Source organism: Magnolia sinica, chromosome 2 (assembly GCF_029962835.1).
Source record: "Magnolia sinica isolate HGM2019 chromosome 2, MsV1, whole genome shotgun sequence".
NCBI classification, from domain to species: Eukaryota; Viridiplantae; Streptophyta; class Magnoliopsida; order Magnoliales; family Magnoliaceae; genus Magnolia; species Magnolia sinica.
Genome location: NC_080574.1, coordinates 28,819,809 through 28,834,067, shown reverse-complemented (window position 1 = coordinate 28,834,067; position 14,259 = coordinate 28,819,809). Strand labels below are relative to the sequence as shown.

The window sequence follows — 14,259 nt, the reverse complement described above, 5'->3', positions numbered from 1 at the left end:
ATTTTAGTCGCTCAACAATGCATGGTTTTGATAAACAGGTTAGATCTTCCTCATCATAACTCGGATTGGAAAACTTAAGTTTGTTAGAAAGATCATTTGATCACCTTTCCAATGAATCTTAAATCATCCCGATCAGTTAGAATTTGCCTCCAATAATACCATGGTCATTTTGTATACAAGGACGATTGTACTTTCCTCGATTTTGAAGATATGACCTCTTATGCCTCAACACAATACTATTCGGAAAGACTAGGTGGTACAAAGAGTGATCCATGGGTAGAGAGGATCCGTTTTATCCTTTTTTTTGCATATCAGTTGTGACATACAAAGAGTTTCAGGGGTTTTGGGGTTCGGATGCTCGGTCGTGATCGAATCACTACTGGATTTGGTGTTAGCTGATCGGGTCCTTTAGTTATCTTTGGCATGTGCCAAGTATACTCCTAGTTTGATCCATTTAGATTTTCAATAATTTCCAAGTCCGTAGGAGACAATTTATTGAAGTCAAGTTGAAGCTCAAGGAGTAGCGTGTTCTTATTTTAGGTGGGGTGTCTACAAATGCCCATCTTTGGCAGAGGTTGCGGGCAACCGAATGTCAAAGCAAGTGGCACCCCACCTTCCGGATTAGATGTAAACGTGGTATAGTCTATTTCCACTGAAGTGTGATTATCAAAAGACTCGTTTGATTAATGAGTAATTCAAGTGTTTCTCGAGGGTTGAGGAAAATGTTGTGATTTGTTCCTGCGCATTTTGTTGCTTAATATAGCATCAAATCACAACCTTTTCATGTCACGATTGACAGTTTGCATTGAGAGTGGTTTGTAAGAATGAATTTTGATGGCTTCACGGGGCCTTCCTGGATTGTCTGGCCGAATCTAGCAAGTTCGTGTGGCATGTAGAAAGGGGAAGGACGTCGTTCTTGTGCAGCAATGCATAGATGGCATGAGACTTGACTGGGTATGGGGGATGGAGCCTTCCCCATAAGGACGACTGACTGGTGGGCTTCTGACTAGTGAGGGCGTGAGGGTTGGTGGCTGGTGTTAACGTAGGGGTTCTTCCTTGTAGGACCAATGGTTGATCTTATGTTTGTTCCATATGATGAGGGCTAGGATGAGGTTCATGGGCCTTCCCTTAGAGGACCCACAGAAGAGGGGGTAATGCCCCTTGCAGGATGAGTGGGGAAAACTCCATGTCGTAGCTTTTGGCCAATAATGCTTGGAAAACATGGGGGGAATATTCTCCCTAGATAGCGTTGACGATGGGGATGCTAGAAGTGTTAAGGCATGCTTGGTGATGTGACAGAAGATTTTGGAGTGTGTTATTGTTGTTAGCAAAAGATATTTTAAGGGGCGTGACCGTGATCTTGTTTTAATCAATCAAATTTTAGACTACGTGTTTCAAAGATAAACAACGTTCTATGGCATGACCTTGCCCTTGATAGAATGCGCACTACTCATTTTCTTTATAATTTGGAGGCAACAGGTTTGACGGTGGCCTAGGCGGGAGAGGTGCCAAGAGCTGCCTTTGAATGAGTGTGGTTAGAATGTCCGAGTATGACTGGGCCAATGGTGTAAATTTCTTAGACACCTGTGCGACGCCCGTTTGTCTGTTCTGGTTTGTGTATTGCAGATTCCACCTAGGTTGTTGCTGCTAAGGTTGGTATTGTTGTTCCTGCGGAGGAGCTCTTGGCATTCCTCGTACGAAGGCAACGACATTGTTAGTTTCCGTTGGGCGATGAATGACCATATCTCTGTTTCTTACTCCATATTTGCTCCTCTTTTTTTCAAGTTTTGCTTTTTGTACCGAGGTAAACTGGTGGGGCCATGGTGCAATTGTGTCAGTTCTTATTCCGACCTCCACCCATTCCCTTGCACGGATTAGCTAAGTAAAATTGGCATACGGATATGAAAATCAGATATTTCGATATATTTGGATTGGCCGAATGGACAATCATAGAGATATGTTCTTCTTCGTCAATTGGTGTTTTCATTCGTGCGATCATGACTCTCCATCACCCCACGTATGCAGACAATGTTTCGTTGCTCATTTGCTTAAGAACTGCCAAGTCTGACCTTTGGGGTGCTACATTTAGATTGTACGTGAAACGATCGATAAAGGCTTCGGATAATTGTTCCCATGTTCTAATCTTATGATAGTCCAGAGACGTGTACCAATCTAATGCATCACCCCTTAGGGATTTTTGGAACAGACGGATCAATGCCCCATCGTCTTCTGCCATGGCATTAAGTTCACCACAGAAAGCCATTAACTGTGCAATTGGGCATCCCGTGCCGTCATATCGTTGAAATTTGGGTACCTCGAAGTTTATAGGTACCCTAGCATCGGGGAATGGGCAAAGATCCCTTAATTTTATGGACGAGAGTTCCACCCCATGTTGTTTCCGAAGTCAATCGAATTCATTTGGTTGGGCCAAAGGAGGTTGCGCCCCTTCTGGCATTCGGTTACCCTCTTCTTCATAATGGTCGACTTCTTCGATGTTCCTATGTTCCTCGGTCAGAGGGATTGAGTGCATGGTGGGGTGAGGGAATTGAAATGCAGTCCCGCCGAGAGGGCAAGCTTAGAAGGATGGATATCCACGAAAATTAGATATTTGTTATGCTTGACTAGGTGGAAATTGAAATAAATTCTGACTGGGGGAAGGTTGTTGGAATTAACTAGAGTGAGGGTGTGCTGGAGTTGAATCGCTGTAATTGGTGGGTTTTGAAAGTGAACCCAATTTCCGTTAAGGACAATGGGTTGAAATTGATTGATAGTTGGGTCTGATAGACTTACATAGATGCTTGGTGGATGCATGTTATGAATGAGTGACACAATTTATGCGTGAATGCGGTTCACAATGTTTTTTAATCTGTTCAAGCCGTGGGCAAGATTGGTTGTCAAGGGAGTAGATGTGACCAGTTGAGAGGCTTGTGGCCTCGGTGAATTTGGAGGAGTTGGAGGATTGTCACCTTGAGTTGACATTGCTGCTTGTGCACGGGTTCAAATGATGATTTGGTAGGTACGTGATGATTGTGCAGAGTGAACCCGCAACTAATTTCTAGGCGCAATGGTTGCAAAATGGCTAGCTACTTTCTCACAATGGGTTAACTTTGCAATCTCTCTTTTTTTTTTTCTTTTTCTTTTGTCTTTTTTCTTTTCCTGATTTTTTGTGTGTGTGTGTGTTTTTTTTGTTTTTTTTTGTTTTTGTTCATTTTATAAAAGGCAAACGTACAGCAGAATGTAAGTGTCAGGAAAATACAGGGAAACCAGTGTACACTGGATTAACAGAAAGGTAAATGGATTAGTATGAACCGGTTTGCAGGAAAATAAATGGACCAGTGTCAACTGAAATGCTAGAGGCAAACAAGAAAGTAAAGTGGACCAATGTAGACTAAAATGCAGGATACTTTCAAGAAAGTAAAATGGACCGGTTTGCACTGGAATGCACGATACAGGCAGGAAAGTAAAGTGAACCAGTGTAGAATGGAATGTAGAATGCTCGCGAGAAAGTAAAATGGACCAATTTGCACTAGACTGTTAGCAAATTAGTGTGTTAGTAGGAGACCAGTATTTACTGGAATATTAGAAAATATGATACGAAAAGTAAATAAGATCAATATTCACTAGAGTCCAAGAAAGTAAATATGCTGAATTTATAGAATCCCTAAAAATTGAAAAATCTTGTGTTTCAAGTTGGGCCTAAGCTAATAACTAGCACGTCCCCAGTGGAGTCACCATATATTGGACGGACGTATTTTCTGCACATCAAACGAGGTTCGATCGAAGTGATTATAGTCTTGTTAAAAAGCTTATCTAATTATCTTTCCAACAAGATAAAGATTACAAAAAAAATGAACAAATAATAAAGAAGATATAAGTGTTTGAACATTTGGCAGAAAAAAAATAAAAAGTAATGATTGCATTTATATATATATATATATAAAGTAATGATTATCTTTTAACTTTTATATTTAAATATATTTATATATATATATAAATAACTTAATCATTACCTTTTATTTTTATTTTTATTATTATATATATTATAATATCTTTATACATAATGAACGCGGGCACCCACAACAATGCTTGATGCAGTGAGTCGTTGGCAACGGATGCCAACGCCTATATAAGGCATTCAGGATGCACAAACATACAGAGGGACATATACTAAAACAGAGAGATGGAGAGACAGAGGGACGGAGAGAAAGGAAAGGAGAAAGAAATGGAGAGAGAGAGAGAGAGAGAGAGAGAGAGAGTAGAAAGATAGAAAAATACAGAGAGGGTTTGAGAATTGGAGTTTGCCTGTAGATGCTTAGGGCTGTACACGAGCCAAGATAGCTCAAAATCTCGCTCAGCTTGGCTCAATCTAGCTCAGCTTGACTCGGCTCGAACGACAACTTGAGGTAAGCCAAGCTTCAAATGACCCAGCTCGTTTTGAAAACAAGTCAAGTTCGATCATAGTGGATCTTGACTCAACTCGACTCGAACTCGGCTCAGCTCAAAGCTTGAGCTCGAGTTCGGCTCAACTCGAATATATAATATATTATATTTAAATATAACAAAGTTAAATATTATATATATATATATATATATATGTTATTAATTGAATATTTGTTTTGAAATTGGGTTGGTGTGGGTTGGGTTAGTTGGGTTGGGTGGCTAGGTTGAGTCGGGTGTCGATTGGGTCGGGTTGTTGGGTTGAGTCAAGTGCGAGTTGAGAGCAGGATCGACTTGACTCGATCCACCAGCTCGCCTCGAGCTTGACTCAAAAGGTTTGGCAAACAAGCCAAGCTCCAATGGTAAGCTCGAGGCCAAGCTCGAGCTCGAGCTCAAACTCGAGGAGAGCACGGACGAGTCAAGTCAAGCTTGGCCCACCTCGACTTAACTCGGCTTGATGTACAGCTGCCCTATAGGTGCTGCTCGAAGTGGCTTAAAGGTTTCCAATGTGCCGATATGCTACCCAACACAGGAGACAAAAAAGTTATCAAAGAAATTGAAAAAGCTAAGAATTCGTCAAGCTCTATTTAATTTGCATTCCATTCCACACACTTCAATTATATTAACCATATCCACATTTCCTTCTATCTCATTCTGCATTATTAATCTCCGTCTTCCATTTTTCACTTTATTTGTCTGCCTAGCATCTTAAATCTTGTGAAGCAAGACTAGTTAGCATTTTTATTTTATTCACTGCATTTTACTTATTTGCCTACTCGGGGCCACTTAGCTCTATAATGTAAGGCTAGATAACTCTTTTTTTTTTTGGTATGTCCAGCCCTCATCGGTTATGCGAAGCACGGTCAAATATAAAATGTCAAAATTCTATTAAATCTCCAAAACTGCAAATCTTGTGAAGTAAAGATCGCACATTGTGCGGGCAAAAAATGGTGTTTAATCCCTTCCTTTTCCGTCACCGAAGCCCTTACTCGGAATTTACGGCCGCGGATCAGCCACGGGAGTCACTTGAGTTACGATTTCCCAACTCCTAGGCGATTCTATGGTTCTTAACTGGCTGTAAATTTTATGCTTCATTTGGCTAGTGGCGACTCTAAATCAAATGTATTTTTACACCCAAGTCAATAGCACACTTTGCACACAGTAACAAAATCAATACCAAAGCCAGTGAAGTAAGGGCACCGCCATGCTCATGCATGCGTGTGGGGGGGAGGCGTTCACACCCATAAATGAGGTAGATCAAAATCTTGGGTGGACCACACCATATGATAACAGTAGTAATTGAACATAAACCATTAAAAACTCCTTAGGCCCACCGTAATGTTTATTTGACATCCAACCTGTAGATTAGGTCATTCAGGCCCACTGTAATGTTTATTTGACATCCAACCTGTAGATTAAGTTATACAGGCCTGGATTGAGGCAAGAAACAAATATAGCCTTGATCTAAAACTTTTGTAGCCCCAAGAAATTTTTAATGGTGAGAGTTCAATCAACACTATGTGTCCCACTTGAGATTTCAATCTACCTCAGTTTTGGGTTCATAGCATAATATTATCTAGAAAAATGGATGGAAGGCATGGATGAGACATATACACCATGTTGGGAGTGCACATGGCACCGACCACTAGCCATTGGCTAGTGGCAGGGGAGTAGCCAATCCGTTTCCCTGGCCAGAGGTTTGCTAATTCCACAAGCGTGTAGGAGAACTGCCCATCCATTCCATTTACACGTGCCACCATATAACTTCAAGTGTCCAAGATCATAGCTTTTCATCAGGTGGGCTGCACTGTAGATCTTCGGGCCTAGAAGTCAGGCCGTTTCACAACTCCAGTGGCCCATATATAAAACCAATGGGCTACGAGGAAAACTATTTTAACTATCGTTTGCTATGTACGTTGTGGCCTACCTAACTTCCAGGAGAAAGATCATCTAGACACTGTTTCTAAGAAAGGATCAGATCTCATGAATGTGTTCTACATTAACCCACATTGGCACGTGTGCCTTCTTTTGGATGGTCAGAGCTCCACATGTGTGGGTAACTAGCATTCCCACCACAGCTGATAGCTTATAGTGTTTTCCACCCTATTCATGTTCTTAGTTCTCGCACACAATTAGGTGGACTGTAGTTTATCCTCTAACTAGAATATAATCATAAATGTGTCATGTGTGTGACACATCTAAACATGTTCAAAACTTGGACCCACTGTGAGGAAATTCAGCTGCAAAAATTAGGCTGATCTATTCATCTTGTGGGCCACACCATAGGAAACAAAATACAACCGTTGATCTTATACAAAGTACAATTGTGCCCACTTGATGAAAGGATTGGCCCGAGTTTTTGGAGCTTCATGCAGGTCCTAACCTGTTGGTTCAGGGTTAGATGTCGGTATTTTTATGCTAGAAGATAACAATTGTCCGTGTGATCCAATGTTTAAGGCATCGTTGCCAGTCCAATACAAAGCAAAGTTGACTTAGCAATCTATATACCTCGGAAGACGATTGCGTGGTGTTCCACACACCATCGAATGCAGTGGTGTTTTGGACTGTATCCCCAACCATGATGTATGTGATATATCCATACTGTAAATCTATTTTGTGAGATCATTTTAAGGCATGAGCCTGAAAATGAGGCTAATTCAAAGCTAAAGAGAAAATGAGAATTTTTTTATAATAAATTATCTTCATCTATGTAACATTCAGAGATTTTAATGGTAGATTGATGGTTACTTTATGCCGTAGTTTTTTTTTTTTTGCAAAGGTTTACTACATAAATAAAAAATAAAAAAATTGTGTGTTTTCGATGTGGCTACTTGGATTTTTTATTTTCTCATATTTGTTTCAATTCATATCAAGGTGCTTGCGCTAGGATAGTTTTTCAACAAGTGGTATTAGAGCAAAGCTGGTTTGTTAGTTTGAATTTGAGATATAGTGTCAAGGGGATTAAATGTGAAGTTCGAGATAGAATTCACGGGTAAATCCACCGAGGGATCGTAGGTTACAATTGAGATACATGATAACTCTAATGTTGCATTTGTTATCATTCCAGATGAGGGGAATTCATCCACTTTCTAATAAGCTTTAGAAGATAAAGATGCAGAAAAGTATATGACAGTTATGCATTTAGATATGAATTCTTTATACACAAATCAAACATGGGAGCTAGTTGATCTGCTCGTTGGGAGCAAGGCGATCAGGTATAAGTGGATATTTTGGAAGAAACTGGTTAGATACAAGACTAAATATGTAGCGAATGGATATGTTTAGAAGGAAGGTATCAATTTTAGTGAGATTATCACACCAATGGTCAAGGAAATATCTATCATATTTGTATTGACTCTAGTTGCCCAATACAATATGAAATTGGAATAACTGGATGTTAAAATTACGTTTCTACATGAGGAATTAGCAAAGCATATTTACATGAAGTAATCGGAAGGGTTCAAGATGTAAGGAAAGAATTATCTTGTTTATATGTTAAAGAAGTTGTTGTACGGCCTGAAACAATCACCTCGATAGTGGTATAAGAAGTTTGATTCTTTCATATTAAGCCAGAGTTTTACTAAGAGCGAATTTGATCATTGCGTTTATTTTGGAGCATTGAGTGATAATGAATTTATCATTCTAGTGTTATATGTTGATAATATGCTTATAATTACCAGCTATAACATGTCTAAAATCAACATGTTGAAGGTTCAGTTATCCAGCACATTTGAAATAAAATATCCGGGGGGTGCAAAAAGGATTCTTGGCATTAATATATACGAGGACAAGGAAAGGAGTAACATATAGTTGTCTCAAGATGAGTATCTCGAGAAGGTTCTAGTCAAGTTCTAACTGGAAAAGGCAAAACCAATTAGCATTCCCCACGCTACTCGCTTTCGTCTTTCTTCAAATATATGTCCTACATCATATAAAGAAAAATAGTATATATCTTGTGTGCCCTACTTGAGCACAATTGGTAATCTTTTATGTATGTCATGGTATGTACGAGACCGAATATTTCACACGCAGTTGGTGTTGTGAGCAGATACATGTTAAACCTCGGCAAGCAACATTGGGAAGTAGTAAAATGATTACTGCGCGTATATACGATGTGTGACAGACTACGTCTTGTATTTTGGAGATTCAAATGAGAGATCCATCGGCTATATTGATTCAAATTATGTAACGAATGTGTACAATAGAAGGTCTATTTCTAGTTACTCGTTTATCCTAGGGGGTGGAGCTATCAGTTGGATGTCTGAGCTTTAGTTTATGGTTGCACTTTCCACTATCGAAGCTGAATACATGACAATGATGGAGGTATTAAAGAAAGTTGTTTTGTTGAAAGGGATGATAAATGAGTTGGTGCTTCAGCGGGAAGCCATGCCTGTGCATTATGACTGTGAGAGCACGATTAATTTGGCGAAGAACTCGGTATATTACTCTCAAACTAAGCATGTTGATGTTTGTTATCACTTTATCCCGCATATACTAGAAGAATGAGATATTACTTTAAAGAAGATTCACACTAGTGAGAATCCAGCGTATATACTTACGAAGGTCATTCCTGTAGAGAATTTCAAGTTTTGCTATCAAGGCGGAGATTGTTGAAATTGTGACACCAAAATCATTATGGATTTATTCACTTTTATGAGCCCATATGACCCATGTTTCACATGCTAACAAGGCCTAAGTGTTAGTGAACCATTGAATGAGTATTTTTGATATCTCCCTCATGAAAGGGTGTCTTTTAGGATTAGACATTATGTTAGGGTTAAGAGAGAGTTACAATTTTTTGTTATTTTTTGTTCTTCGAAAGCCTCAAGAAAAGAGAGAGTTTTTTTTTTTTTTTTTCCACTATAAGTTCTCTCCATCCATGTAATCTTCTCTGACTAATAGATTGATTATCGCTTTGTACTGTGGTTTTTTTCCACAAGGAAAATCATGTGTTTTTTATGTGGTTGCTTGGATCTTTCATTTTGTCTTGTTTATTTCAATCCATATTCCATATTAAGGTGCTTCTACAATGCTAGTTTTCTAACAGCTATCTTCCACCACATTATGAAGTGTTACTATTCATCAATATGCTTGGTCCAAGCACGAAATATCAAGTTTTTAGCTAAACATAATGTGCTCTAGTTGTCACAACAAGTCACCACAATTTTCTGCTTAAATTACAATTCTTCTTGCAACCTCTCTAACCAAGTACCTTCCTTGCATGCTTATATAGCTTACATATACTCTATTTTCATAGAAGACAATGTCATTACTGACTACAATTTTGACATCCAACTAACCACATCATCGACCTAAGAAAAAAGATAATTGTGTTAAATATTCTTTTATCTTGATTTCCTATATAACCTACATCTAGGTACTTAACCAACTCGAACTCATGACCTCAGTGTTGAAACCCACGGGGTCTACCATTGAGCCATGAGTAGGGATCCTGATGCAGGACATGAAAATTAAATATGATATGCGAGATTTCAGGCTTAAGTTCACGTATATGCCTTCTTAGCTTTTATACTAGGAAATAATGTGAAAACAACTTGCAACCAAAAGAAAATGAAGTACTAACTGAATTAGAATTTTGTGTATCAAAGTTTGTGAGAATATTAAAATTGAAGAGATGCTAGTGTATAAGTTACAACAAAATACTCATAGTTAATATACATTCCTATTTAAAATGAATCATGAACACCAACCAACATCAAGTTAATCTATCCTACTATCGTTGAACAAATATTTGATGAAGCTGTCTAGTAGATACTGTTGCTGTAATAGTTCAGTTATATCCGACTGCTTATCCAATCCGATTTGATCAAAACCAATGATCTATGATGGCCCACCAAAATGAAAGTCTACATTGACATGCATTTAGCCATTGATAATTAGAGTGGAATCGGGCAATGAGACATAACCTTTTTTATTTTTATTTATTTTTGGGTTGGCAGTGGAGACACAGATGGGCGGGTGCCAGTAACATCGACGAGGTATACCATTAACGAACTGGGGTTAACGATAAAGGGAGGATGGAGGGCATGGTTTCAGAGGCAGCAAGTGGCAGGGTGGGTGGTGGAGTACGAGGGCTTGACTTTAGTTACGGTCAGGGGTGCAGGCCACCAAGTACCTGTCTTCACTCCCCAGCAGTCTCTTTCTCTCTTCTCTCACTTCCTTGCCGGTAAAACCTTGCCAGCTGCTCGTTTCTAAATCTCTCTCTCTCTCATTTTTCTTATGCAATGGAATTATGTTGTGATGATTAATGCCATCATATCTCTCAGTTTTCTTATGCAATGGAATTATGTTGTGATGATTAATGCCATCATAATTGTGATGATTAATGCCATCATAAATGCAATAGCTCGCCAACAACAGGTAAAAATTTAGAAGAAAGAAAGGCTTGAAAGTTGTCTTCCATTTTTCCTTTTTTTTTTGAAGAGTGGGAAAGAGATAGAAATTTCGTCCGTTTTACAAGGATAATGAAGGCTACAAAGTTTTTCAAAATGACAAAAATTTCCCTCTTTTATTGGTGAATCTATCTATCTGGGGTTTTGGGACGCAGCATCCCATGCTCTCTCCACACGTGGAAGAAGAGGAAGCGGATTGGTACCACACACCAGCTATATAGATGGTGTATTGACGTCAGCAAGTTCTGTGGGTCCCATACTGAGATATGTGTTATATTCAAACTGTCCATCCATTTTTCAAGATCGTAAAAAATAAAACAGATTTAACGATCAAGTGGACCACACTGGAAAAAGGAGTGTGAAAAAAGTAGTGGGGGATTGAACGTCTACCATTGAAACCCTTTTGGGGTTTACAGAAGTTTTGGATCAATATGAAATTTGTTTTTCCTCTTCATCCAGGTCTTTGTGACCTTATGAATAGATTGGATGGAAACTAAACGTTATGATGGCAGTATGAAATTTTTAACGATGAAAATCAATATCTCCGCTGCTATTTATGGTGTGGTCCAGTTGATCTTTGAATATGATTCAGTTTTTGCATAGTACTCTAAAATGATCTCTAAAAATGGATGAACGGTGTGGATATAATAAATACATCATTGTGGGGTCCATGTAACTTTGATCTCCTTTGATACACCTCTGAGCTCGAGGAGCATCTGTGCTCGTCTTTGCATGACACGTACATAGCTGGTGTGTGGTACACCAGCCAGTCCGCTTATGGAAGAAGAGTGTAGATTGTCAATTTTCATACATTTGAAATGGAAGTGGATTGGCCGATGTACCGTGCACCAGCAACTTGGTAGTGTGTGTTGACGTCGTCCACCCTGAGTTATGTGTTATATCCAAACCGTTCGTTCATTTTGTGAGATCTTTTTAAGAGCTGAGCACAAAAATAAGATAATCCAAATATCAAGATCAAGTGGATCACACTACAAAAAGCAGTGGGAGATTGAACGTCTACCATTGAAGCCATCTTGGAGTCGTATAAGTTTTGGATCAATCTGATATTTGTTTTTTCTCTTCATACATATTGGTGTGACCTTATGAATGAATTAGATGGAGAAAAAAAACATTATGGTAGGCCTATACAAATGTTTTAACATGGAATCATTGTACCACTGCTATTTGTGACGTGGTACGCTTGGGCTTTGGATATGACTTATTTTTAGGCACATGTCTTAAAATGATCTTGCTAAAAGGATGTACAATGTAAATATAATAAATACATTATGATGAGGCTCACGAAACTTTGATATTCTTTCCATAGTATGTAGGCTCGAGGATTGGCCGGGCTCTTCTGCATGCTCTACGTACACATACTACCGAGGTAGTTAGGTGTGTTGTACAACAGCTAATCCACTTCCAATCTCTTTTATCATGATTCGATCGGATGAGACATGGAGAAGAACGCGGAAACGAATTGCCTTTGCTTGCGGAAGGCTTTCACATGATTTCTTGTGACGGAAATCTAAGTCGGGTCCATCGTGATGTTTACGAGGAATTTACTTTGTTCATTTGTTTTAGGTTAGAACAAGTGACCAAATGTTAGTTAGATCTAATCATTAGATGAGCCGCATGACGAAAGCAGGCATGGAAATGCTTATGGTTAAAACTTCCTTGACATCCATGGGATGAATGGTTGGGATCAGATGTGTCTCACTAAGACATGTGAACCAAGGAGAAAGAAGTGGCGGTCGTGTGCACCAAGAAATCTCTCACACGTACATAATATGTGTGACTTGTTATATATTAATTACTGCTCCTATTTCAATCTCGATCATGTGATTAGTGTGGGCGTGCCGAAATTGAATGTGTGACTCAATTCAAACTGAACAACTACAACCCCGAGAGTCAAGGTAGATAGATATGTCCAGAAATCGACTAGATATGACTGAGATCTAATAAGATCAATCGTCTATTCCGCCACTTACATAACATTGCTTAAGATAATTAGGAAGTAGTCAGAGAGTGGGGTTCATCCTCTAAAAATGGCTCATACCTCTACCTTCTGTACAAAAGGACTATTTCTCTTCAGTATAGATAAAACAAAAATGAAAATTATTACAGTCAGCCGCGGAGAATAACTGCAGAACATCTCTCTAGATAAAGAATTTTGTTTTGATTTGGTTTAATTGGTATGAGATAACTTGCTTTGTTGAACTCCATTAAAAGTTTGCAACCAAAGTACATATTTGGCTTGTGAGTCTTAAAAACTTATTCAATCGTGATCTAACATATGAGATAATTAATCCAGTAAATTTGTTGGGAAAAATGTAAAAATCAGCAAGATAATTTTTATTTTATTGTTTTTTGTCGCCTAGTTAGCAGATCCAAGTACGATGTATGGTTGAATTATAAAATACGGGTAAAATAAGTAGATGATTGAGAGTCTAATCCTATATATAGGTTAATGTATGATTACTTCTATGCTTAGGTAAAAGTAATATAGGTTTTAGTTGAATTGGATAGATAGATTGTTAGATAAATAGCTTAGGTTAAAAATCTAATAATTTAAACTATAATTTCGAAAATGGATTGATGATGGATGATCACATACCTTATACGGCGAATGAACGAGTGTGTTTAATGTATGTTCCATGGTCAGATTTAAGCTAGTTAATGAATAAATGGTTTGTTGTGGAGAAAACCGAACTGATCCATTATATAGGAAGTGAAACCGACCATGAGATAAATGTCTTGAAGCCGAACCAAACAGAGGACCAAGACGAGCTTCTGCCTTGAGCCGATAGAGCACATAGCTCGAAGGATATAGTGAGTGACTCTCCCAACGAAGAGATGGCCCTGAGTCAACCCTAAGCTAAGCTATCTAACGATGGAGCTTTGTGGGGGGAGAATCATCTCACGAGCAGACCAAATCGACCACGAGCAGAGGTGGGATGAAAAACTCGGAGATGAAAGATTCAGAACGATCTTACCCGAAGATCACACCAACTGAGGCGGGCTCAATAATATTTTTTAGGGTAAATTCTCATCCAAATAAAGACCCATCAGTAAATCCAAAGGATCTCACAGGGATACGGAGGTCTTGAAACCGTTTAAGGACCCTATAAATATAGCCACTACAATTGAAGGAAGGTAAGCGAACAAACTCAAGCTCAAGCCTTCAATCCGAGTCTACCAACCTGACTTAGGCATCGAAGGGTCCACAACCATAGTCAACTCCCCCCATTGTCTATATCTTCTTATTTCTGTGCAAGTCCGTTAGTGGGCTCACTTCTGCGATTGATTATGTCACGCCCCCAAACTCGAAAACCGGGCTTATAAAATTTTCGATCGCCGAATCCGGTGCCGACAACCTCTATAATACTCCATTCTCGACTTCAAGCGT

At 38.9% G+C, this 14,259-nt stretch overlaps 1 protein-coding gene across 1 annotated transcript in view; it reads left to right on the top strand.

Moving 5' to 3' along the window:
• LOC131236832 (serine carboxypeptidase-like 35) overlaps window positions 1–10,711 on the top strand; it is a 29,856-nt gene extending 19,145 nt beyond the window's left edge. The window contains exon 8 of the mRNA XM_058234304.1: window positions 10,398–10,711. Within this exon, the coding sequence (XP_058090287.1) occupies window positions 10,398–10,653 (256 nt within the window). The 3' untranslated portion in view covers window positions 10,654–10,711. The remainder of the gene's footprint in view (window positions 1–10,397) is intronic.
• Window positions 10,712–14,259: the final 3,548 nt, after the last annotated feature.